The sequence below is a fragment of the Leptonychotes weddellii genome, chromosome 5, assembly GCF_054177405.1.
Source record: "Leptonychotes weddellii isolate Sample4059 chromosome 5, ASM5417740v2, whole genome shotgun sequence".
Lineage (NCBI taxonomy): Eukaryota > Metazoa > Chordata > Mammalia > Carnivora > Phocidae > Leptonychotes > Leptonychotes weddellii.
In genome coordinates, this window is record NC_138373.1 from 137,651,811 (window position 1) to 137,676,381 (window position 24,571).

General features: G+C 42.6%; 3 protein-coding genes and 1 long non-coding RNA gene across 29 annotated transcripts in view; 2 read left to right on the forward strand and 2 right to left on the reverse strand.

The window, feature by feature from the left end:
* Nucleotides 1-14,512, reverse strand: part of HAL (histidine ammonia-lyase) — a 26,436-nt gene extending 11,924 nt beyond the window's left edge. For 5 of the 6 annotated variants that reach the window (XR_014145038.1, XM_081819078.1, XM_081819077.1 and 2 more), the window contains exons 1-16: nt 14,266-14,512; nt 13,602-13,662; nt 13,468-13,495; nt 13,059-13,133; nt 12,897-12,969; nt 12,724-12,790; nt 12,386-12,423; nt 11,645-11,770; nt 8,052-8,191; nt 6,252-6,299; nt 5,250-5,397; nt 4,394-4,489; nt 4,247-4,305; nt 3,253-3,333; nt 616-681; nt 373-538 (exon numbers count right to left, since the gene is read on the reverse strand). Coding sequence is in view for 5 of the 6 variants with exons in the window: in XM_081819078.1 (XP_081675204.1) it covers nt 373-538; nt 616-681; nt 3,253-3,333; nt 4,247-4,305; nt 4,394-4,489; nt 5,250-5,397; nt 6,252-6,299; nt 8,052-8,191; nt 11,645-11,770; nt 12,386-12,423; nt 12,724-12,790; nt 12,897-12,969; nt 13,059-13,133; nt 13,468-13,495; nt 13,602-13,662; nt 14,266-14,512 (1,519 nt within the window). In the remaining variant the exon portion in view is untranslated. The other variant, XM_081819076.1, reaches the window with a different exon arrangement.
* The window catches only part of AMDHD1 (amidohydrolase domain containing 1), a 204,059-nt gene that overhangs the window by 32,585 nt on the left and 146,903 nt on the right, over nt 1-24,571 (forward strand). The window lies entirely within an intron of this gene.
* LOC145721385 (uncharacterized) overlaps nt 1-24,571 on the forward strand; it is a 73,678-nt gene that overhangs the window by 3,411 nt on the left and 45,696 nt on the right. For 8 of the 19 annotated variants that reach the window (XR_014145053.1, XR_014145052.1, XR_014145042.1 and 5 more), the window contains exon 1: nt 22,608-22,622. The exons of 1 other annotated variant lie outside the window; for it this stretch is intronic. This is a non-coding gene — a long non-coding RNA (uncharacterized LOC145721385). Of the gene's footprint in view, nt 1-13,579; nt 13,729-14,293; nt 15,202-18,887; nt 18,970-19,016; nt 22,623-24,571 lie in introns of those variants that run through there. 10 more of the 19 variants (XR_014145040.1, XR_014145041.1, XR_014145051.1 and 7 more) reach the window with 8 other exon arrangements.
* LTA4H (leukotriene A4 hydrolase) overlaps nt 18,663-24,571 on the reverse strand; it is a 33,440-nt gene continuing 27,531 nt past the window's right edge. For 2 of the 3 annotated variants that reach the window (XM_081819080.1, XM_081819079.1), the window contains 4 exons: nt 22,556-22,651; nt 20,536-20,618; nt 19,815-19,919; nt 18,663-18,932 (listed from right to left, as the gene is read on the reverse strand). In XM_081819080.1, the coding sequence (XP_081675206.1) occupies nt 18,815-18,932; nt 19,815-19,919; nt 20,536-20,618; nt 22,556-22,651 (402 nt within the window). In that variant the 3' untranslated portion in view covers nt 18,663-18,814. The remainder of the gene's footprint in view (nt 18,933-19,814; nt 19,920-20,535; nt 20,619-22,555; nt 22,652-24,571) is intronic. The other variant, XM_081819081.1, reaches the window with a different exon arrangement.

A 24,571-nucleotide genomic window follows, 5' to 3' on the forward strand; every position in this document is an offset into this window, starting at 1 on the left:
TTTTTTTTTTTTTAAAGATTTTATTTATTTATTTGGCAGAGAGAGACACAGCGAGAGAGGGAACACAAGCAGGGGGAGTGGGAGAGGGAGAAGCAGGCTTCCCGCCGAGCAGGGAGCCCGATGTGGGACTCGATCCCAGGACCCTGGGATCATGACCCGAGCCGAAGGCAGTCGCTTAACCAACTGAGCCACCCAGGCACCCTCATTTAGTTTTTTTCTAAAGAGACTTCCCTTCTGCATTTCTATCAAGACCGGCAGGATGCAAATGAAGTAGGCAAAAAGATTGCATTCAAGGACAAAACGTGACTTTCAGATGAAATGGACAGGCTTGTGTTCTGGGGAACGGGCAGTATTCTTGGGCGGTATTCTTACCAAGCGCCGCGGCAGTGCAATGAGCAATCATGAACCCAGAGTTCAGACCACCTTCAGCCACCAGGAAGGGAGGCAGCTCGCTGAGAGAGGGGTTACAGAGCCTTTCAATTCTTCTTTCACTAATTGAAGCAAGTTCATGGACTCCAATGGCCAAATAGTCTAGGGCCTAGAAAGAGTATCTCAATTCAGTTGGCTTAAATTGGAATATGCTTTCAGGGTCAGGAACAATTCTAAAAAGCTTACTTTGGCTGGGTATTCACCATGGAAGTTTCCTCCAGAAACAGTCTCTCCCCTGCTGGCAAAAACCATCTTGCAAAACAGGTTAAGGCTAATTTTTAACACTTGTAGCCCTTGTACAAATACGGGAGGAGGGAAGGAGAGTCTACAAATTGTTGACATAAAGGGACACAAAAACGGAAACAACAAAACAAATACCCAAAACCTTAAAGATGAATTATGTACACCTAATTGGGGGCCAAGGAAACATGGAACATGAAATTTTTTTTTTTCTGAAATTAGAGTTTCTCAAACACCGTAACTATCATAGTCTAATGGTTAGTTAGTACTTTCCCTCAAAAAGTTTGTATCTGAAACTAAGAACAGAGACCAGGACACCAGTTCTATTTCTTCAGGGGGCAATGTGAGCTTGTGCTTGGTAGAAGAATTTGCTGAATGGAAGACTCTGCTGATGAGCAACCACCAAATTGTCTGGAACAATCAGTTCTGGGAAGATTTTCAAGCTCTCGACTCAGTGATCCTGCAGCAGCATCCATAGCAAATGGCAGCCAATAGGCTGTTGCAAACCCACCTAAGTAGGAGCATATTAATGCCCTCAAGGATCATTCCATTCTATCATGCACTTCACTTAGAACAACAGGCACCCAGACAAAGGCAGTAACAGACCCTTCTTAAAGATTCCAGAGAGCTGATTTATACCTACTGGACTAAAGAATATTTATTATTTATCAACTAGGAACTCACTCTATGTGAGAAAGGTTCTGACTTCCAAAGAGCTGGAGATGCATGTATTACATTAACTTCACCAAGTTGGGTGTTACCCTTTTCGGTACATATAACCATGAGCCTATTAGGCCCAGCCCTGGCTCTTCTCCACTAACCCACCCCCAATCGCAGGCCCTAGTTTTCTCTCCATTCTCTGAATCCTTATAACAAGTAATCTCTGCACCTACTTAGAACTTAAGCATGTTCAATTCTCCAGTTGTTCCAAATTTGTTTGTTGGCTATCAGATTATGGTAATTAGAATTTAGCTTCCATAACATTTAGCAACTGCGTAATAGGTACTTTATATCTACAATGGAAAAATTGAGAAGAATATTCTTTCAACTAACACCAGTATTGCAGGAGAACTCCCAAATATTACCTTATTGGAAATTCATCAATAATTAATCTTTAATTGAGAAAGGAAAGTACTTTTGGCTGAAATTTTTGCTGGGGCAAGTGGTGGGAGAAGAATTTAGTGAGGAATTATCCTTCTCCCATATCCACTAATTTAATGGACTTTTATTTTATATATATACTCTTGGTTTTTACTATATAAGATACCCTTTCAAGTCTAAATTATGGGGGCACCTGGGTGGCTCAGTTGGTTAAGCACCTGCCTTCAGCTCAGGTTGTGATCTCAGGGTTCTGGGATCAAGTCCTGTATCCCGCTTGCTGCTCAGTGGGGAGTCTGCTTCTCCCTCTCCCTCGGCCCCTCCCTCCTGCTCACGCTCTCTCACTCTCTCACACCCTCAGTCTCTCTCTCAAATAAAAAAAAAGTCTAAATTATGTAAGTGTAGGATGGATATCTCTCCTCTACAAGAACTGATAGATGAGACAAGACTTACATAGACTCCATGAAAGCGCTACTCCATTGTGGGGTGGCAGGGGAGAGGGGTGGAGTGGTGTTGAGGTGAGTGAGTTGAGAATTACTTAGTGTGTGTCTGACTTAACTGTAAAATAACCTGACAGTGAGGACATAAAACATACATCCTGAAGTAAGCTTGTCAGAGAAACCACACTGGATAAATCTTACACAGCTGCTGTGAAACCTGTCTGCTAACCTCAGCTAGGAATGGCTTCCAGGGTTGTTAACTCAGCACTTTCTCCGGTGTTAAGAACTGAGGCAGATGTGGGATAGGAAAAATATATTCCTAAGGGCTTGGGTGGTCTTCAAAGGCAGTACTGAGTATCTCTGTGAAGACTTTGCCAGTGTGACTCGTGACTGATCACATCGACATCTGTAGGGAACTATACCATCAAAGAACATTTCAAAGCAGAAATAAGATGGCTCTGCGATACCCACACCATGAAGGAAAGAAGGGCTCCATCTTTGAGAAATGGAAGCATTCTTACTATTCTTTGTAAAATTTGGAAACACTGACTGAAACACCATGTCAAAAATAAAAACTTGAGACGAGGAAAGCCATAACTCTTTGAGCAATACTTTGGTAAGTGTTAACAGGTTGCCTTCTGTTTAATGTGTCACTAGAACCAAGAAGGCTTGCATCAATGCCAACCTGCCCGGGGTCCCCACAGTCACACTTGTGACCTATGTCTTCATCCTCTATCAGCAATCTCAGCAGCAAACGTCTTCATGAACCCTGTTAGCCAATGCTGGAAATATGTCCTTTAGCCTTTAATGGGTCCATTTGGAAAGCACAACATGTTAGACTCTGAAGTGAAATTAGGTGGACAGACTGCCTCTGTCACTTACCAGCTCTGATCTAGAGAAAGTCACTTAACCTCTGAACCTTAGGTACTTAGTCGATGAAATGGAGTGACAGAACAGAGATGCTACACAGGATGATCACTCCAGCAGATCTAAAATTACCAGCTAGAATTCTACAATTACAGTTTAGTAAGCAGTCAAAAGATACAGGATTATCTGTTGCACTATTAAGTTCTGTGGTAATGATATTCTTCACAAACGCTATTGTGTCATTCACCACACCATGGACCTACAATACAAGATTAAATGAGTGAGTACATTGAAAACACTGATAATGGCGTCTGTCACACAGAGTCTGATATTCATATTAGAATAGCAAGGAAGCAAGTTTTAAAACTGGAATTTGGTTGTGCCATAGGGCTAATTTAGCAATTCTTTCCCATAAATGTTTTCGATCAACTAGCTAGAATGGAACTTGCTGAGTCAAAGGAAATGAGGGTGTTTACTCTAGGGAGGATTCTTGATGATTACACTCTAGACTAGAATCTGGCACAAAATGAAATATTGTTTCATTCTTGAGAAGTACATTAATCTCTCATCCAACTAATTGCCACACCCAAACGAGCTGTAACCTCTGCAATGCTGAATGCCTCATGCCAACTCCTGTCTGCTGCATTTATTTTATCCAGAGTTAAGCCTCACAGATTTATTTGTGATGGTTTATGTCTGCTTATTAAATGCAGATAAGGTACAACAATGATGTGCACTTGAATTATGATTTGCCTTTCCTGTGACCATCTCTGTCAGGCTGGTTCTTGTGGAATCTAAAAGAGAGAACCAGTAAAATTCCACTAACTGATTAGGATGATGTGATTACTAAGAATTTTTTAAAAACTACAGCAGTAAACCAACACAGCAAGTTGTCTCTTGTGCTTCTGTACAAGAGAATTGAGCAAAGCAATTCAAAAAGAAACAAACAGCTTATCATGGAGAATAGAAACTCTACAATGACAGGACAAATGGAAGTATGATATGCATAATTTTTAAAAGAGGCAGTAAAGACATTTGGATTATAATTGACCATTACATGACTTTTAATTTTTTTATTTTTATTATTATTTTTACGTGACTGTTTAACACTTTCCTCTTTTTCTATTTCCGCCCTGAGTTGGAAAATAAAAAGATTTTTTTCATTCGTTTACCTGTGGACAGCAGCGCAAGGTGTATGCATCCTGAACACGATCACAGAACCTGTGACTTTCTGTGCAAGGGGATGGCAAGGGACACGTGATCAATTTTTCCACAAAACACAACACCAAATGAGCTCACTCACATAAACATGCCCAGACCTGCTATTTCAGATGGGTGGTGATCTGAGTCCAAGAGTGACCGAAACCGAAAAGCAACTTCAATTTGCCCACGGTGAGGGCGGACTGCGTGAATGTCTAGAATTGATGAAGGAGAAGAAGTCTGAGCAATTCTCATATTAGAATGAACTACCACTGATGGTTCAGGATCATCCACGGTGCTGACACAAGCCCTCAAAAGTCCCAGAGGTTCTTACCAGCACTCAGAGTTAGAAACTTACTCCAAAAGCAAGATTTTCCTCATCAACCACATTTTTTCTACTTTAAATATCCAAGTGCAAACTATGTGTTGAGCCCACTGGGAATTCAACTCAAGACCCTGGGTCTACCCTAAAAAGATTTAGGCTCACATAATGGAAGGGAGCTCCACAGTGGCCAATTTTTGACAGTTTTCAATCATTTTTAGACAGTTTTTCTGTCCCACTACATATAATGGTAGGGAGTCTTCAAATTCACCACTTTCCAAGTAAGCTACGACTTCTATAGTTTTTCCCTCCCAATTTTTTAATGGGGACCAACTTTAATCCCACTCTAGGTCTAAAACCCTGTGAGCAGATTCCTAAGACAGTTCACAGTTGGATGGGAGTCAGACCTGGGTGATCCAGAATTCTGGGTGAACTCTAGAGTCAGCATCTGTCCGTAAAATGTGGTCATTTCAAGATCAAGTGTGGCATCACTTAGAGGGAGCTGTAGCAATATTGTGTATTCCAGAGGCATTTGAGTATTTCCTTTTTCCCCTACCGTCCACCCCACCACTCTCATGTCTAAAGACCTGGACCAGTCCACCCAACCAGCTCTGGCTGACTCAATAGCAAGCCGGTGGAAGAGCCGTGCTGACCAGTATCGAAGGCTTTGGTGGTGCCCTTCAGCACCTCAAGGGTCAAGGCCGCCACGATGTCTGCCTGCCGCGAAATAGCACTCGCTCGCTCCACGGCTTCACAGCCGAGGGAGGTGATCATCTGTGTCCCGTTGATGAGCGCCAGGCCCTTTGGGAAGGAAGAGGTAAGTCCTTTGCTGTATTTATTGTAATCCATGTACAAGCTGATTTCATACCTTTTGCTTCCATAAGAGAAGAGTTAACCAGGCAGCTGAATGATGTTTATATTTTCTTTTTTTTTTTTTTAAGATTTTATTTATTTATTTGAGAGAGAGAGAATGAGAGACAAAGAGCATGAGAGGGAGGAGGGTCAGAGGGAGAAGCAGACTCCCTGCTGAGCAGGGAGCCCGATGTGGGACTCGATCCTGGGACTCCAGGATCATGACCTGAGCCGAAGGCAGTCGCTTAACCAACTGAGCCACCCAGGCGCCCGATGTTTATGTTTTCTAAAGTGCAGGGCAGGAATGCTCAGTAAGCACTGGAAGATTAAGTGCCATCCTGTGTGAAATGGTTAGTATAAACCTGGCAAGTGAAACACCTGTTACGTATCCCCATTCTCAAGGCAGCAATGAACCTCCAGGATAGACTGCATATAAAATCTTTAGCTCCTAATTATGCTGCTTTTCTTTAACTGGTCAACATTGTGGACAACACAGCTTAAGACCTTTCTGGTCCAAGACTTGTTTGAGAGCACCCTGAGGGATTTTGACCTACAGCATCTGTTAGGGATCCTTAGGGATCCCGATTTGAAGTTTAAGTTCTTGGGTAAGAGAACCCATAAGCCTCTGTGGCATGAAGAATCTTTTGAATGCTCGTGGAGGAGTCCTTTTTTCAGTGACAAACTTTTAACAAACATGAAAACCACGTTTATTTTAAGAAACCAGAGAGACAGATATTAAGACTGAAAGTAGTCTATAAATAAAGACTTGTAAGAATGAGTAAATTTTCCTCGAATCTCTTTACCTCTTTCGGTTTCAAAACAACTGGTTTCAATCCATGAGCTTCCAGGACCTGCAGAATGATTAAAAAGATAAAAATGGGTACCCAGTGAAATACCAACCTATTTCTGATTTCATAAGGCATCGATAAAATATCCTTAAGCCTAAAGATCTGTCTCATAAAAGGTTGGACCTACGTGAATTGATTCTGTTCATCTACTCTGGTCTATGCTCTAGTTCTATTCTTTAGTCTGAAAGCAGACTTCTATTTCACATAATTTTTATACTTAAATCAGGGGCTTAGTGTCTACAGAAGTAACCCTGAATTTTGGTTTCTAGGTGCTTTGTATTCAGCTTCCACCTTAGTGACTCCCTTTTCTCCTGCTGCTTCCTGAGCACATATGAGCACTTATACTGTGCTGAGGCTGAGTTCCTGACTGTCCTCAATTCTCTGCCTCCAGAGCTTGACCTAAAAAGTCCTCCACCCTCATCCTACTTATCTAAACACTGACAGAAATAAAAGAAGTCAAACAGTCACTAGGCTAAAAACCCTCTAGGGAGGAAGGAAGACAGAGTCAATACCATTCACTTTGTCCACATCACAAGTTTACTGGAGTACTTGCTACACACCAGACTCTTCTGGGTGTTGGCCTGGGGCTGGCCTAGGAAAACTGAGACAGACTAGCTCAGGGGCAATTACAGAGAAAGAGGATGTTAAGTGCTCCAGGACGTAGGAAGTGCATGGGGTTTGCTGGAAAATGAGCACGTAAGATGCTAGGAGAGCACAAAGGAGGGGCTAAAGACATTTGGAGGGTAGGGAAAAGAACCAGAGGAGCAGAGGGGGAAGTTTCTCTGAGGACTTCTCAGAAGGAGGAGCAGGAGTGAGTGGGGAAGAGAAGAATGAGCATGTGCTGGTCCCTCTGTCCCTGACACAGCACATTCCAGCTGTAAGGAACCTCCAGTTCCTGTAGAACCCAAGGGGGGAGGGATTCGACCAACAAGACTCTTACAACCACACTAAGTTTAGACTTAATTCTAAGGACAATGGGAAGCATTACAGGCTTTAGCCAGGACATGTGAAGGGGGCTGGGCAAACACTGTACACAGAGAAATAAAGATCAGGCCATAGGGAACAAAGGTGATCTGGAACCTATATCCCCCTAAGGATGATCTGTTCCCTTAACTTCTTCCTCCCCCTTGGTCCTCTGCCCTTTCACTGAGGGACCTCTCAGCAATTGACCTGAGATAACACTTCAAATAATTCTTTGGGCTGCTCTGATGGAATCTGGATATGGATGAGGAAAACATTAAAGCTTTATCAAAAACAAGCCCTTCTGCTTTGCCATTGGGGTAGGAGCTTGGGGGGAAATGGAACCAGCTCTCCAGAGGCCATATAGTAAGTGCTATGATCCACGGCTCTGCACCGTGAGACCAGCAACTCAATAAATTCACAACAGTGTGTGACCTGGAGAGGCACTGGAAGAGCCTCTGTGTTTTACAACTCCTGAAATTCCCAGCAGTGTGTGACCTTCTGGATAGGTACTAGGAGAGTTTTAGTTGCAGAATAAATTGCTGGGATTAACAACCGGCCACTGTACCTTTTCACCAAGGTGACCACCAAGTCCAGAAGCCTGGCGGTAAAGTATGGGAGCTAAGAGCCTTACCCAGTTTGACTTGTAAGCTTCGGTTTTCATCTATAAAACAGGGACGGCAGCGGCTCCCTCACGGGGCTGCCGCAAGGATTCGGTGCCATAAAGCAAGCATGTGCAGCCGGCACCCAGCCTGGGGAAACTTCTGCACACGCAAGTTGTTATTAAAGTCTTACGTATTTCGCATCAGCCCAGCCACTCTTTGGAGACCACATCTTCCCTTCTCCAATTAACCCAAGAGCAAGATGAGAGAGCGGGGCAAGGTCCCCACTGGCGCCAACGGTTCCTTTCTCTGGAACGTAGGGCAGGCAGGAGGCTGGGAGAGAAGGAGGCACCCGTTACTTCTGGCTACCCTCCTTTTGCCAGTGAAACCAACCTCCCCCAGCAGGAGCTAATATCATTCTATGGCACAAATACCTGGGAAAGACAACTTCTCAAGCACAGCTAATGCTTAAGGGACCTGGCTGAGCTGTTATAAAAGACAGAGGGGAATAAGGTGGGGGGGGGCAGGAAGGGGTACCCTCCCAGTAGCAAAAAGCCATCTCTTGTGAGCCCCTTGAAGTTTAGACTGTAAAGACCTGTACTGTGAAAACTAGAAAACACTGATGAAAGAAATTGAAGCCAACACAAAAAATTGGTATATTTTGTGCTCACGGAGTGGAAGAACTAATATTGTTAAAATGTCCATACTACTCAAAGCCATCTCCAGGTTCAGTGCAATCCTTATCGCAATACCAATGGCATGTTTCACAAAACTAAAACAAAGAATCCTAAAATGTGTATGGAACCACAAAAAATCCCAAATGGTCAAAGCAACCTTGAGAAAAAAGAACCAAGCTGAAGGTATCACAATCTCAGAATTCAAAATACACCACAAAGGTGCAGTGATCAAAACAGTATGATACTAACATAGAAACACCTCACACACAGATCAATAGAACAGAATAGACAGCCCAGAAATAAATCTATGCCTATATGGTCAATAAATCTATGACAAAGGAGGTAAGAATATACAACGGGGAAGACAGTCTTGCAATAAACGGGGCTGGGAAAAGTAGACCACTTTCTCACACCATACACAAAAATTACCTCAAAATGGACTAAGGACCTAAATGTGAGACCTGAAACCATAAAACTCCTAGAAGAAAACATAGGCAGTAATTACTGATATTGGCCTTAGCAACATTTTTCCAGATACGGATCCTCAGGCAACGGAAACAAAAGCAAAAATAAAGTATTGGCACTATACCAAAATAAAATGTTTTACACAACGAAGGAAATCATCAACAAAATGAAAAGACAACTTACTGAATGGGAGAAGATGTTTGCAAATGATATGTCCGATAAGGGGTCAATATCCAAAATATATAAAGAACTTATAGAACTCAACACCAGAAAAACCAAATAATCCAATTAAAAAATGGGCGGAGGACCTGAATAGACATTTTTTTAAAGAAGACGTACAGATGGCCAACAGACACATAAAAAGTTGCTCAGCATCACTCATCATCAGGGAAATGCATATCAAAACCACAATGAGATATCACCTTACACCTGGCAGAATGGCTAAAATAAAAAGCTCAAGAAAAAACAAGTGTTGGTGAGGAAGTGGAGAAAAGGGAACCCTTGTGCACTGTCGGTGGGAATGCAAATTCGTGCAGCCACTGTGGAAAACAGTATGGAATCTCAAAAGATTAAAAATAGAGATAGCATATGATCCAGTAATTCCACTACTGGGTCCAAAGAAAATGAAAACACTAATTTGGAAAGATATATGCCACCCCTATGTTTACTGTAGCATTATTTACAAGAGCCTAGATATGAAAGCAACCCAAGCATCCACTGATAGATGAATGGATAAGGAATAGGTGGTGTCTATACACACACACACACACACACACACACACACACACACACTGAAATATTACTCAGCTATAACAAACAATGAGATCTTGCCATTTGTGACAACATTAATGGACCCAGTGGGTATTATACTAAATAAAATAAGTCAGACAGAGATAAATACCAGGTGATTTCATTTATATGAGGAATCTAAAACAAAACAAAACAAAAAGACAGGAACAGACTCATAGAGAATAAGTTGATGGTTGACAGAGGTGGGGGCACTGGGCAAAATGGGTGAAGGGGATTGGGAGGAGTCCAGGCTTCCATTTATGGAATGAATAAGTCATGAGGATGAAAGGTACATCATAGGAAATATTTTTCTTTAAAGTTTAGACTCTGTCCTAAGGACAATGGAAAGCATTACAGATTTTAGCCAGGACATACTCAGATTTGCTGTGTGAAGGTTGTTGGGGGAATGCTGTACATAGAAAAAATCCAGATCAGGCTGTATGGAAGAAAGGTGATTTGAAACCCATATCCCCATAAGGATTATCTATTCCTTTAACTTTTTACTCCTCCTTGGTCCTCTACCCCTTTGCATTTACTATGCATGTTCTAATCAGACCTAGAAATTTTTAGAAATTGTAATAATGTATCTTAAAGATCAGGAACTAGCTGTTGTTAATTATAGTCTTGTTCTTAAAACAAGTTAGAAATGATCTAAATATGGAATTAAGAGACTTCCATTTGGCCAAAGAGTGTGTGTAGCCATTAAAAGCTATTTGGGGGGGAAAAAAAAAGCTTGGAGAATGTTTGGAAACATGTAAATATTTACATCAGAAAAATAATATAAAATGTTCTAGAAGGATAAGGCACACCAAAGTATTCACAGGGGTTCTCTGAGGAGGTAATTATAGGCAACATGGTCTCTTTTTCTTTTTTTGCCCAGATTCCTAGGCACCTAGCCTGTTACCTCACCACCACTTATAAACAGACATGTACTGTTTTGGAGGAAATTCTCAGTTACCAAAAAAAAGAAAGAAAAGTCCTCTATTTTTTAAAGTAAACTCAGACTCCTAATAGCAGTGCGTTTTCCAACTGCTAAATAATGTCGGTAGGATAAAGCAGTGCCATCCATAGGCCAGCTTCCAGATCATAGTTCACCCTAGGAATTCTCAGAACTCCGGGCACCCAGAGGTGCCCTATATACCTTCACCCCAAAGAGTTTCCTGAGCCTGCACTGATCTGTACTGTTCATCCTTATCTGTGAGAAGGGATAGTGGCCTCCCAAGCATTTCAAATCTTATCTCCATGTTGGACTTTTTCTGTCCTGAGAAGTAAGCTCCGAAGAGCTGAACTGCATTGTATCCTGGCACAAGATGGCTTCCTGGTCCAGAAGCAAATCTGTGATCTCTTTACATTTCTGTTCTATCTTTGCAAGAAGTTAAATTTCGGTTATTTAAGTCTGGTTATCCCACCATCTGGGGAGCGTTAAGATTTCAGATTCCTAGGCACTAACCAGAACTACTGAAATGGTCTTTGGGATGGACATCCAGGAATCATTGTGTTTCCCAGATGATTTGATGCAACCTCTCTAACCACATCTGGGCATCACTGAATCAAAGGTTCTCTCCAGCTTTGAGCTCAGGGACAGACTTAAGGGGTTTGTTCCAGACTTAAAGATGCCAAATACTAAGTGAAGGGTGATGAAGAATGAGTTGAAGGTATACAGGAGTAAACATCTCTGTCCCCACCCTCACCCCCTTAGCTATCCTCCTCTTCTCCAAGCCCATTTCCATTCATCTCCATTATTTTATGTCGTCTTGTCTCTGCTATTTCCTCACTATGCCATCAATGAACCGAGTCTACCTGTGGTACATGCCCAGCCTCAATGGAGGGTCAGCCTGGGGACCCATGGCATTACCATTAAATACTTCGATAACTTGCTTGAGGGTCTCCAGGGAAATGCCACTGTATCCTTTGGCTAAGACATTGATCCTTAAAGCCAAGAGCATCCGACATCTCTCAGGGATTAGTGGTTTCCCAACAGCTGCAAAACGGAATTGATGTTTTTCTCTCAGAAAATCAAAGTCTTTTCTACCTCCATCTCCCAAATCTTTCTCCAGTTCCGTCCAGTATCCTACCACCTTTCTCTTCTTGACTCAGATATTTGGACTGCTCTCCTTCTTGATTGCCCTGCTTCTTAAAGTCCCATCTTCTAGAAAAATGGGAAACCCAAGTTTTGCCTTTTCAGTTCTCTTTCCTAGAATGCTTCAGTGAGCCCCACCTTCCCCAAGACCCTTAGAATAGCACCCAGCCTGGATTCTTGACAGACTTTCCCATCTCACCTCATCCTGATGAACACATTCCCTAAGTTCACATTCACTTCACTTCGTTCCCTGAATGCACCATTATGTTGGCATGGCAATATACATGCTCCTGCCCCAATCCCATCCCTCTACTTGGCCCATTCCTTTTCTGAGATTCAGCTGAAAGGTGGTCTTGTTTGATTTCTGTTTTCCTTTCCCACCTGAGCCAGAACTGGTACTAGTCCTTAGAATGCACTAGCTATTTATGGCTGTTACAGGATACCTCACACTGTGCTGTACTTTATTCACCAAATCAAACAAGATCTAGAAGTCATTTAATGTTTGAAATGATTTACCTGAAGAATGTGAACGTACTAAGTTGACCTGGAGCTCTCTGGAAGAGAAAGGGAAAATCTCTCTTAGATACCTCACAGTGAAAGTTTCCCCTCAGCTGGGGAAATGAAGGGGAGAACAGGTGAATCTTTGGTGGGACAGAATAAGGCAGTGTGACGCAATGGAAGAAACCAGCAAGCCTGTGTTTTCAATGCCAACTCATATGCAAGTGAACAGGAGATTTATCCTCCTCATTTGGAAACTGGGGCAAATGTTAATTATTTCTCTTGTTGAAAGAAATCTCAAAGATGGGGGCAGGTGGCATGTGAATGTGTGCTGAGGAGGGGGGAATCAGACTTACTCTAGCTTACTGACAGGAATTACAGTTCTGGCAAATTTCCCAAAACCTGTAGTTATACCATAAACAACTAGAACAAAAAAACAAAACAAAAACAATAACAGACATGGTACCATTAGATGCAGGCCACTTTTTAAAAGTCAGTAAAAAGAACTGTATGACATAGAAAAGGATACCAGTTTTTTCTTTCACGATGCTATCTATGACTTCCCTGGATTTTTGCACCTTCTTTTCGGCAGCTGGGGTGAGCTAGGAAAACGGTCAAAGCTGAGCCCGTTGAAGACTCCCATATGCAGTGAAAAAGATCAGAGGACATCCTTCCCCACCCTCCCCCGTACCTTTATTTTGTAGCGTCCTTTCCCCAAGTTGACCAGATCCTCTGTGGTCAGAGTTTCCCCATCTAAGGCAATGTACTGCACAAAAGAAGGGGACCCCGGTGAGCTTGAGCAGCTTAGCTGCTCCACCAAGAGCGTAGGGAAGTCTCAAGCAGAACTGAATTTGGACACTCAAGAGATTTTATCCCTGCTCTGAAACATAAATGTGCTAGTGAAAAAGCTTGCTCAAGAGGAGGCGGAGTAAATAAAGAGAGCTAGAAATGAGCATAATGCCTTTTCCTAACTCCATAGAGCAGGATAAAGCCCTGTGCTAACTGATACATGTTCGCTCATAAATTCTGCTGGCCCTACCCCTCCTGAAACGAGGGGAACTTAATTTTCTTTACAAAAAGAGTGTTGGCTTGAAGCTTACCTTTTCAGGCTCCCGGTATTTGCTGTATCTGAAGCCAGGTAAAGGAAAACCCTGGGTAGTGTGAGAAAGCCCCAGCCCAGTCCCTGGCAGGAGTAGCCCCCAGAGCAAACCATCCGGCCTGCAGGAAAAGATACAGGTAAACTCCTTCTGGTTGTGATGGAATGAAGTCGGGAGACATGGCATCGCCCTCTATAACTGAAACGAGAATACCAGAGAGGCTCCTTTACGGATCGCAACGGAGAGCCACATTCGGCGTTGCTGGTAAGCCGAGAAAGGGCTCTTCCACTGCCTCTGGCTTCCATAGAAATGGCTGCTTTAAGACGACCTCAGGGGCTTTCGAGTGCTCTTAGCATCTTTGTGAAGGAGGAGGGCAAAAGGCAGAGACACAGGTGTCAGGTGTGGGCAGGGGTTTAAACGGAAGTTCAAGATCTAACCCCCTCCCTGACCCCCACCCCCACCCCCAGCTTTATTTTGTTTTCAATCCGAACCCCTTAGGTCTATTCCACTGGCCTCCAGTCCGCTGAGGTGCTTTTGAAGGGAAGAAGGATCTTCAGAATGATGCTGGAACGGCAAAGGGATTCAGACAGGCAGTCTTGGGTTCGAATGTAGCCTTTGCAGCTTACTAGGTGTACGATTCTAGGAAGTCAGCTCGTTTCTGGGTCCGTGGCCTTGCTGTAACGGGGGATGGGAAGCCTCCCCTCTCCCAGGTGCGTGCTCACTCACAGCCAGCCCCACCTTCCCCGGGATGGCCGGACTGCCGAGCCTCCTTCCTGGCCATGCGTGGACTCGGCCACTCACCCACTTCCACGAACTCGTTGTCCTCCAGGGCCACCTCCAGCGGGTCTTCGTGGTCCAGCAGGCCCAGGCCCTTGCACCGGCGCACGAGGAAGCGCACGTCGTCCACCGAGGCGAAGCCCCCGTTGTCTGGCTTATTCTTGATGTACCTCCTGACGGCCTCGCGGCCCAGCCAGCCGATGGTGAGCTGTGCGTCCCGGCAGGGCACGGCCAGCCATTCTCCGCGCACGTGCACCGTGTACCTGGGCATGGCTCCGCGTCCTGAGGGGGCTCCTACACTGGCTCTTTTGGTCGTGGCGGCCGCCAGGCGGGGAGAGTTTTATCTGGGAGTGACTACTGAGGTGTAGTCGGTAGGGATGAACTTCCAAAACACGCCCCCTCTCTTGCCTTTACTCATCCACACGTTGGACAAATATTTATTGAGGGCCGCACGGTGTCCCTTTGGGTTTTCACAGCTGAGCTTGGGGCAGGAGAGGGGGATGCAGGCAGGCCGCGTGGTGAAGCCCCACAGGCCTGGCTTCTCCTGTGCTGGGGGTCCCAGTGCTTGCTGTCACTTGCTGGGGCCTCTTCGGGTCCCCGATTTCTCTCTCCCCTGGCTTCTGTGTTCTCCTCCACTGAGGGCAGCTTATAAACACCATGTTCCTGTGTTTATCTGGAATTACTCAACTATAAAATGCACCTTCTGGTCCACTGTGACACCAGGGAGTGTGGTAATCTTCATTTTTTTGTTTATTCCACAAACATGTGTTGAGCAACTATTCCCTGCCACCACTAAGGTTTTCTAAAGCTGTCCCTCCACAAGGGAGACTGCAAAAGTCAGAGATCATTCTCACAAGGAAAGGTCACCATCTGGATGGATGAGCTGTTGTGGCTTGATGGTTAACAGCTCAGACAGCCATGGTTGGGACTCCAGCTCCACCATTCATTAGCTTTGAGCAAGTAAGTTATTAATTAGCCTCTGTTTTTTCTTCAAAAGGGAAGAGGCAAACTGCCTCACTGCTGTATTTGCAGTATCTACTTGGGATCCAATCCTGGCTCTGCCATTTACGAGCTATGTGACCTCTGGGCAAGTTATTTGACTTCTTGGGGTCTCAGTTTCTTCATCTCTAAGCTGGAGATAATGATAGCGCCTATTTCAAAGGGCTTTAGGGAGGATTAAGTGAGTTGGTAATATGTAAAGCACATGGTGCATTGGGAATGTTCCAGAAGTGTTTGTGATTACTATTATTTGCACTCGAATGCTCTGTATACCTATATTGCTTTCTAAATTTCTTTCATCTTGGTACATGGATATCCCTAATCCAGTTAAGCATCTTCAACACGGTTAACTGCTCCCTGCACCCAATTCATTACCAGTAGATTAAGGAACTCTGAAAAGCATGAAAAAGGAATCAAAGAAATGTGGGCACTGTTGTAATAAGCAACATTTTAGTAATAAGCCAGTTTCTAGAGATTTGATTATTGCAACAGAAAGATCTTGACATGTGTTTCCACTAAAACTGACTTGTGTTGGGAATAGAGACACAGTTGTTCACAGAAAACACGAACACTCAGAATCTCTCTTTCCCTGACAGCTTCTTGAGAAGCATACAAAGAAAGAACTACCCCTCCTTGAAACTTGCACTTCAGTCACCCACATCCTGACCGCACTCTGGAATTTGTCACCACCTGAATTTGATGCACATAAGAAATCGTAAATTCCACTACCCCACCTTCTGACTATGACTTTCCAGCCTTCCAGTTCTCCCCTTCCTTCAGTCCTCTTTGCCCTTGGACCTGACCTCTGGTTGGCTCCTCCTTCCCTCCATTTCCCACCAGCTTCCTCACTTTCTCTCCTAGGAAGCTGGTGTCCTAGTTGCTTACCTGGGCCACTCTTTCTTTACTACTTTGAAATCCTTTTATAACCCTAAACCTATGCCTGCATGGAGTAAAACTCAACCCCTGGGTCATCACAACCGACTGCTATCTGTGTTCACCCTGGTGGAAGCCTCTGCTACAGAAGGTTCTGTGATGGTGTCTTCATGGCACTGTCCTTCTACCTGCCCCTCCCCCTCAGCAAGTTTCCAAAACATTCACCCTGCTTTTCAACATCCACCTCCTCTAATTTTCAGAGGAGGACCTTACCTCTTACCTCTCTGAGAAAACCGAGGCCCTTAGATGTGAAGCACAACTTTCTACCCTCCTCCATTCACTCAGCCAACAAATACTTCTCAAACACTATGGAGATAGAGTTCTATCCCAAGCACGATGCTAGGTGCTGGGAATAAAATGAGATACATTCTCTGCCTTCATGGTGCTACTCTCTGGTGATGTTTGCACTTACCAAGAAGACTAATAAGAAGTCCAAGTATCCACTGTGCTGTGAGAAAACCCAAATTACCTGGGCACTCCAATTGCCAGTCTCCGCTGAGCCCAGCTTTTGCATAATCTCAGGAAAGACATCAGACATGTGAGGGAAGAAGCCTCCAGATGATACCACCTCCCAGCGACGTGAGTTTGAAGATTTCAAGTTCATGCCCTAGGCATTGTGGAGCAGAGACAGCTATTTTCACTGTCCAAATTGATAATCCAAAGATCCCATAAGTCTATGCCTTTACTTCTGTTACTCTTTATCCATCTGGAACACTCTTCCAACTTCCTTTGCTTAGCTAGGTATTTCTTATCTCGTAAGCCTCAGTGTAGGCCTTCTCTTCCCCAGTAAGCATTCCCTAAACCCTTTGGTTGGGTTAAGTAGCCCTTCCCCAGGTTGCTTTAGCATATTTCTTCTTTAGCCATATATAGAAATTATTTATCTTTGTTCACCCAGAAATTATATGTATATCCCAGCCTGGCACAAAGACATCCATCACACGCTTAGCAGCTGAAGTGTGTAAATGTGGCCTCCATTGAGCTGGCCCCAGGCAAACCTGTGATGTGTGTGTCTACCGCCCTCTACCTGCATCATAGCATCCTTCACCGCCACCCTTCCGGGGGGCCCTTGCCCCAGTTCACTTCCAGGCTCACTCATCAGTGATCACTGGAATGTGACATTAGCCCAGAGCGCGGGGAGAGCTTATGGGGCAGGGGAAGCCTTCAAAAGCATCATTTGAGTCTGTGGATTTGCTGAAGTTTAATCACGTAGAACCTGATTATATACCAGGGATGTGAGCTGAACTCTCGCCTGTGGTCTTCCTGCCGTGGAAGACAAGTGACAGCAGAGCCTTGAGAAACAGAATCATTTCGGTGTAGATGTGTCCAGGAGAGAACTGCTAAGGACAGTAAGCAAGCGAGCAGCTCGGGATTACGGGGATGGACAGGAATCTCTGTTTCTTTGATACCTGCCCCGCTTCTGGGGTGTTTGTGCCTATTTTAAGACTTCTAGCTAATGCTAGCACTCTTTTTGTGTATTTAATGACACCCTCACCCACATTTATACTCTAAGACACCATTCCTCTTGCTAAAGTTTATTTGGCCAGGGGTGGACTCAAGCTGAGTCAGAGTCTCACCTCTGGGAATCTGGAATTGAGACAGTCTTCCCATGTGATAAGAACTATTTACAACAACAGCAAAGCTGGAGAGAAGCAGAAATGAGAGACAAGAAAGAGTATTGCTCCCTTGACAGTTCCAGGTGTCAGTCCTCTCCCGTCTGTCCATAGGTTCTTACAACCTCCCCCTACCCTGTATCCTTCAAATAATCCTCCCTTTCCTTTTCTGACTTTTAATCATTTGGGTTTTGTCACTTACAATCAAAGAATCCTAACTAATATGACTGCGGTTCCCAGACTGTGTGCAGAGGTGCCCTTGGGTACTACAGTGTACTCATGGGATGCTTTGTTACTCTCTCATTTGGTTCAAGTCATTCTATTACTTGCAGTATGTATTATATGTGTGTATAATGGGTATTATCATTGTATTATTGCCCCTATGTGCTGCATGCTCTACGTGGGTGAAGGATGTTTGGTGACCATTAAGGAGATGAATCAGCTTAGACAGGAGAGTATCTGAGGGACTGATGGGAAGTACTGGGGTTTGGGGCAGTCATCTGACCCTGATGGACAGGAGGGCAGGACAAGTCCAGTGGAGCAGCAGGTGGATCTGGGGGTGGGGAGCAGAGTGCTTCCTGGAGAGTTTACACATTTTGGAAAAGTGTGTTTATACTATGCCCACTGTGTGGCTGGCTGAGCAAATCCAACTGAGTGCTCATGTTATTTAAAAAGCAGAGCTCTCATCATGTTGAATTTTTGGCATGCGGCAGATTCAAATTAAAGAACTTAAAAATACCAGGCAAATACTACGCTGACACTCTTGTGGTTGTGCTGGGGAAAATAAATATGTAACTAATGAAAAATTTTACACTTATAAATTAAAAGATTAAACTTTGTTAAAATGCACCTAACAAAGAACATGGCACCAGTGGGGGGGAAGGTAGCTCAGCTTTATTCATGAAAATCACTGACAAAACAATAAAAAGCCAGAACGAAAACAACATTTTTAGTTACAATATTAGCTGAACTTTTTTACATATCTTCCGTTTAAAAAAGCGAAATGTCTGAAATCAGCATTTGGTAGGTCCTTAATCCACTTTTAAGTCTTTCCCCACCAGCATGGCCGTCACTGGGTGCATACTTGCTTTGTGCCCCTGGTAGGTTCGCACGGCTTCATGATGGGATTTGTCAAAGGCAGCAAGGTCCCTGGTGAGGGAACAAAGATGGATAATGACTGATTTGGGTAAGTAATATTTTATTTGGCAAGTATAATTTTATCATACTTGTGAAGTAAGTGAAAAGATTAATCACGACTATCTGTGTCATGGTTCTATAGTTTTCAGAATTCCTGCCAAATCCATAGTCAAAATAACTTCACCAAGATACTCTTAAATTCTGTCTTGCAGCCAAGATACAACTTGTTTCCCCTCTACTAAGCACTGCTTTAGTATATACATCAAGCAACTTAGCCTTCCAACTCATTGCAGCATTTGAATCAAAAAGGTTTGCCTTTACCGGCTCATTTCTTACCTGTAAATAACTTCAGGTTCTTTTGTGTCCCTGCCTACTCCCCAGTTATCTCCTACTTGCTTTTAAAGATCTTTCTGGGTACATAAGATTGTTTTCTATTTATTTCCTTCTCACCAGTGTCTAAACCGATTTGGCCCATAGTAGGTAATCCATATATGATGCTTCTAAAAAAGCTAATGAAATTACTTCAAATTTTAAATATTTAGAAGTGTTCATTCCTATTCCCAAATTATACCTATACTCTTTAACAAATTTAAAAATATTATTTTTAGATGGTGTTTTACAAAGTATTTTAGCAACAGGAAAAACATCTAAGATTGTTCTTCCCCATTCCTTTTTTTTTTTTTTAAGAGGGGGGAGGAGCAGAGGGAGAAGGAGAGAATCCTAAGCTGATTCCATGCTGAGGGCCCAGCCGGCTGTGGGGCTCGAGCTACCGACCCTGAGATCATGACCTGAGCCGAAATTAAGAGTCAGAAGCTTAGCCCACTGAGCCACCCCATGGGGGCGTCCCCCCAACTCCTGATATAAATTCAAAGCACAGTCTGAGCTGCTTCTTACTTGAATAGGGGCCGTGTAAACTTCATTCGTCCTTGCTCAGTCGCCATTTTTAGAGCCAAAGGAATTGCTTCCTCCCATTTCGATTGAATGCAGAGCCGTAACCATCTGGAAAGTGGATTTTTAGGGGACATGGGGTAGGAAATGAGGAGGACGGGGCAGGATATACAGGCATATCTGAAGATTACTTTTGTAATGATGAATAATCCCATTATAGGTATGCTGTACACCACTGTATGTCTTTATTCTGAGAATCTCAAGTCCTTGTATATATATACAATTCAGTAACTAGAGAAGTGAAGAGGAGTTTGTTCTTGAAAAAGACCATATGTCTTAAAAGGTTTAGATTATGTCTCACACTACGAATCAGAATTAAGAAAGATTAACCACATAACAGAATTAGAGATTTCCAACTATTCCCATATCAGAGTCCACTTGGCTAGTTGCAGAAGAATGCCTATTTACCACGGGATTCCTAATTCTTTTTTTTTTTTTTTTTGGTAAGGTAAGAGAAGCTTAGAACAAATTCTAATAAAAAGATTAATACTATCATCTTACAGTATTGCAACTATTCCTCAAAGACCACTATAATTTTTTACTCAAGTGCAGTAAATTTCACAAGGATTTCTTAAAACTCCTATATGTCTCAGACTCTGCTTTCCCTTTCTCTACCTTTTAAACTAGTTTCTACTTTCTTCCACAGAGACAAGTTAAAATGATGTACCTGAATCGTATTTCAGAATTGTTAATGGCATTCAAGTTGTACACCTCTTGCATTCGCTTTATGTGCCCCAATGGAAGAGGTGCCTAAGAGCAAAATAAAGAAGTACGATGTATCATTTCAACAGGATTCCTTGGAAGAAAGGAGCTGGAGAGAAATTCTTAGCCAGATTAAAATCCTAAATATTTTATAATATAGAAATGTTAGATAAAAAGAAAAGAAACAAATGCACACTACAATAAATTTTGTGCAAACTTATTCTGGATAAGGATGTTCTACTGGGAGCAAAGGGATAATTTAATTGGTGAGGTACATAGAGAATTAAATGAGAATTACTCTCCTCAGACTTTTTGGTATATATGAACACTAACTTTCTAACCCTTTCCAGAGTCTTTCAAGTTCTTCCTTATACCTTATAGATCTTAAATTTATTCCATTCTCCATGTTAAACCACAGTCCCTTAATTGTTTCCTCACTGATTACCCTCAGCTTTATCTTCGCTTATTTCCTCTGAAATCCCTTTTAAATGATCTCTATCCCTACAAAATAGCAGTTTTTAAACTTTTATATTACAGATCCCTTTGAAAACCTGATGAGTAATATGGACCCTTTCCTCACAAAAAGGAGAGAGATTTACTGTATAAACACAAACGTCTGTATACAATTTCAGGGGGTTCACAGACCTCCCGTGCCCATCTTTAGCCATGCTAAAAGGGGGAGCAAATCTGGTGAGGAAAGAAGAGCAGTTCAGTCTGGACAAGCAGGGAGGCTGAGGTGCTGCTGGGGGGGTGGCTACTGGCCTCTCCCAGAACGACTCCTCTTACAACACTCAGCCCACGCTCGGGGAAGCTTCTCTGCTCTGAGCGCCAGACCCTTCCCAAATCCTTTGGTCTCGGCCAGCCTGCAAGTCCGCCTTGGTAGGTCCACCGGTTAAGGTCACCTCCCAGACCCCCAGCTTTCACTAATTTTTGCCATGCCTATTCCAGAGACATCCCGTCAGGCGCTGCAGACATTTACGAAACCTCGGTGACTTGATGCCCTAAAAATGGATTCTTGCAAAGCCCCTGTTGCCTTAAATCCTAGTCGTCCTTTTGTGTTGATTCCATAGGAAACTCTGTCCGGTCTTTATCCCTCTCAAGGTCCTCAGACCCAAGAGCGCCTTTCAGTGTAACAGTAAAGACCCATCCTTCCCTCCTTCTCAAAATGCAGTCTCTACTTGCCATTTCACATGTTCTTTTAATTACTTGGGTTTGAGACCTTAAAATCTGCTTGGACTCCTTCCTGTTAACCGCCAAATCCAGTCAGTCACAAACCCCATGCTTTCATCCTTCACCCCTGCTCATCTGGTCTGTTTCCTCCTTTCCTACTAGCTTCCCCTGCATGTCCTCCAAAAGCCCCCCAACGAATTTCTTCACCCATGTTCCTCATGTTGATCCACTGGCGGACTTGTAGGATAACCCACCCTTTCCTCAAATGACTTTCCTGTTAAACACGTTAGCTCCTTTCCTATCTACTAAAACAAAACCTAAGACTCTTAGCTTAGCATTCAAGATTCATCACATCTGATGCCACTAGCCGTTCTAGAATTATCTTCATTAACTTCTGCAACACCGAGGCTTGGGACCTGAATTTCCACCTCTGCTAACACTGCTCTGGGCAAAGCAATGCCCACTCCCACAAAACCTTTCCTTGACAATGCCAGTTGGAAGGGAGTTCTTCACTGATTAAGCTTTTCTCAAATGATACCTAAAATAGGCCTCCTCTTATTGCCAAATTTTGTACGTGTGACCCTTCCTACTAGATTGATTATAAGCTTTTTGAGGACGTGCTATATTTCTTTCTTGCATATTTTCATGTTCACAACAACACTAAACATAATAAGCATTCAACAAATGAATGAATTTTATGTTATTTTTTTCCATTAGTTTTCACATTAACATTTTTTTTCCAAGTTGGGTTTGACATAAATGCTGCGCTTTTGTTATGTCCATCGTAATTTCTCAGGTTTTTAGCTAGTACTTACTCTCTGGAGCATCTGTGCTAAAAATTCGTTCAACTGATGAGAAGAGAGATCCTTCAGGTCTGCTGAGGTAAATGAATTTAAATCATCTTCTTTGGCCTAAAATAAATGTTACCTGGTTATTTCCATTCATGTACGATTTAAAAATATTTATTGGTCTATCTGACATAAAAGTAAAGATTAAGAAAAAGACAGAAATACAAGAATGCATATGATGGTGAAAAATGTATTTAAGCCTTAGCTACTTTAATAGTTTTGAGATGATGTTACTATAACTTAAAGAGCTGACATGACTCCTAAAATCTGTATTACTTAAGAAAAATTAGACTATTGGGGTGCCTGGGTGGCTCAGTCGTTAAGCGGCTGCCTTCGGCTCAGGTCATGATCCCAGGGTCCTGGGATCGAGCCCCGCATCAGGCTCCCTGGTCTGTGGGAAGCCTGCTTCTCCCTCTCCCACTCCCCCTGCTTGTGTTCCCTCTCTCGCTGTCTCTCTCTCTGTCAAATAAATAAAATCTTAAAAAAAGAAAAATTAGACTATTAATAGTAAAAGTGGAAGAAACTTTTGACATCCTTTGTATCATTCAAGATATACGGATTTTCAAAGTAAACATTATAAAAGCATATCAACTAATTAATAGGCCTATTTAAAAATTTGGGTAAAGGATCAAATTGCATATTCTCTTAAATATCACTAATTAACTGATAAGACCACAAACTGATGTTTCCCTCCAACCCCACACGTTCTGTTTTTCCCACTTAATTTTGGAAATCATCTAAGAAAAAGAAAAGTCTGTCTGTACTTTTCTATTTAGGATTCACTGCCAAAAATCTTTGAGGATATGATTAAGAAATATTAAATAAAGCTTATCAAAGTAAGTATTTTTAAATCTTTAAAACTAGCTTTAAATTCTTTCAAACTAGGGTTTCTTTTTTTTTAAATTATTTTTTTAATTTTAATTCCAGTAGGGTAAACATAGTTATATTAGTTTCAGGTGTACAATATAATGATTCAACACTTCCATAAGACACCCGGTGCTCATTGTGACAAGTACACTTCTTAATCCCCATCACCTGTTTCACCCATCCCCTTAACCCCCCCCGTAACCATCAGTTTGTTCTCTATAGTTAAGAATCTGTTTCTTGATTTGTCTTGCTTTCTCTCACTCTTTTTTCCTTTGCTCATTTGTTTTGTTTCTTGTATTCCACATGAGTGAGATCATATGGTATTTGTCTTTCTCTGACTGACTTATTTCACTTAGCATTATTCTCTAGCTCCATCCATGTCCTTTCAAATGACAAGATATCATTCTTTTTTATGGCTGACAATATTCCATTATAGATATATACCATTAGAGATATTCCTTATCCATTCATCTATCGATGGACACTTGGGCTGCTTCCATAGTTTGGCTACTGTAAATAATGCTGGTGTAAACACAGGGGTGCATGTATCCCTTTGAATTAGTGGTTTTGTATTTTTGGGGTAAATACCCAGCAGTGTGATTACTGGATCATAGGGTATTTCTATTTTTAACTTTTTGAGGAACCTCCCTCCTGGCTTCTACATAAACTAGGGTTTCTCTTAAGTTGAAAAGAAATATATGCAATGTTTAAAAAAAATCAAATAGGGCCAAATGAAAAATTCCTTTGTTTTTGCTCCCTGTCTCCAAGTCCTATTCCTTAGTGACCACTATTAATAGCTCCTTGTATATCCTTCCAGAAAATTTAATGTATAAATATATAACCTTGTAAAGAAACATTATTTTACACCTTCCTCCCCTTCCTATCTCACTGTGAAACCATATCTTAGTATCAAAACTTACAGATCTCATTCTCTGCTCAGAAACACACAGATTTAAACTGTCTATTAAGGATATATCATAAGTGGTACAAACATGAAAAGCAATGGGACGATAAGCCAAAGGTCAAGGTGATGGTTACCCTGATGGGAAGGCAAGGTGGGTAGTGAGGAGCATGAGGCGGGGAGGGGTGTTCCAACGGTACCAGTGAGGTTTTATT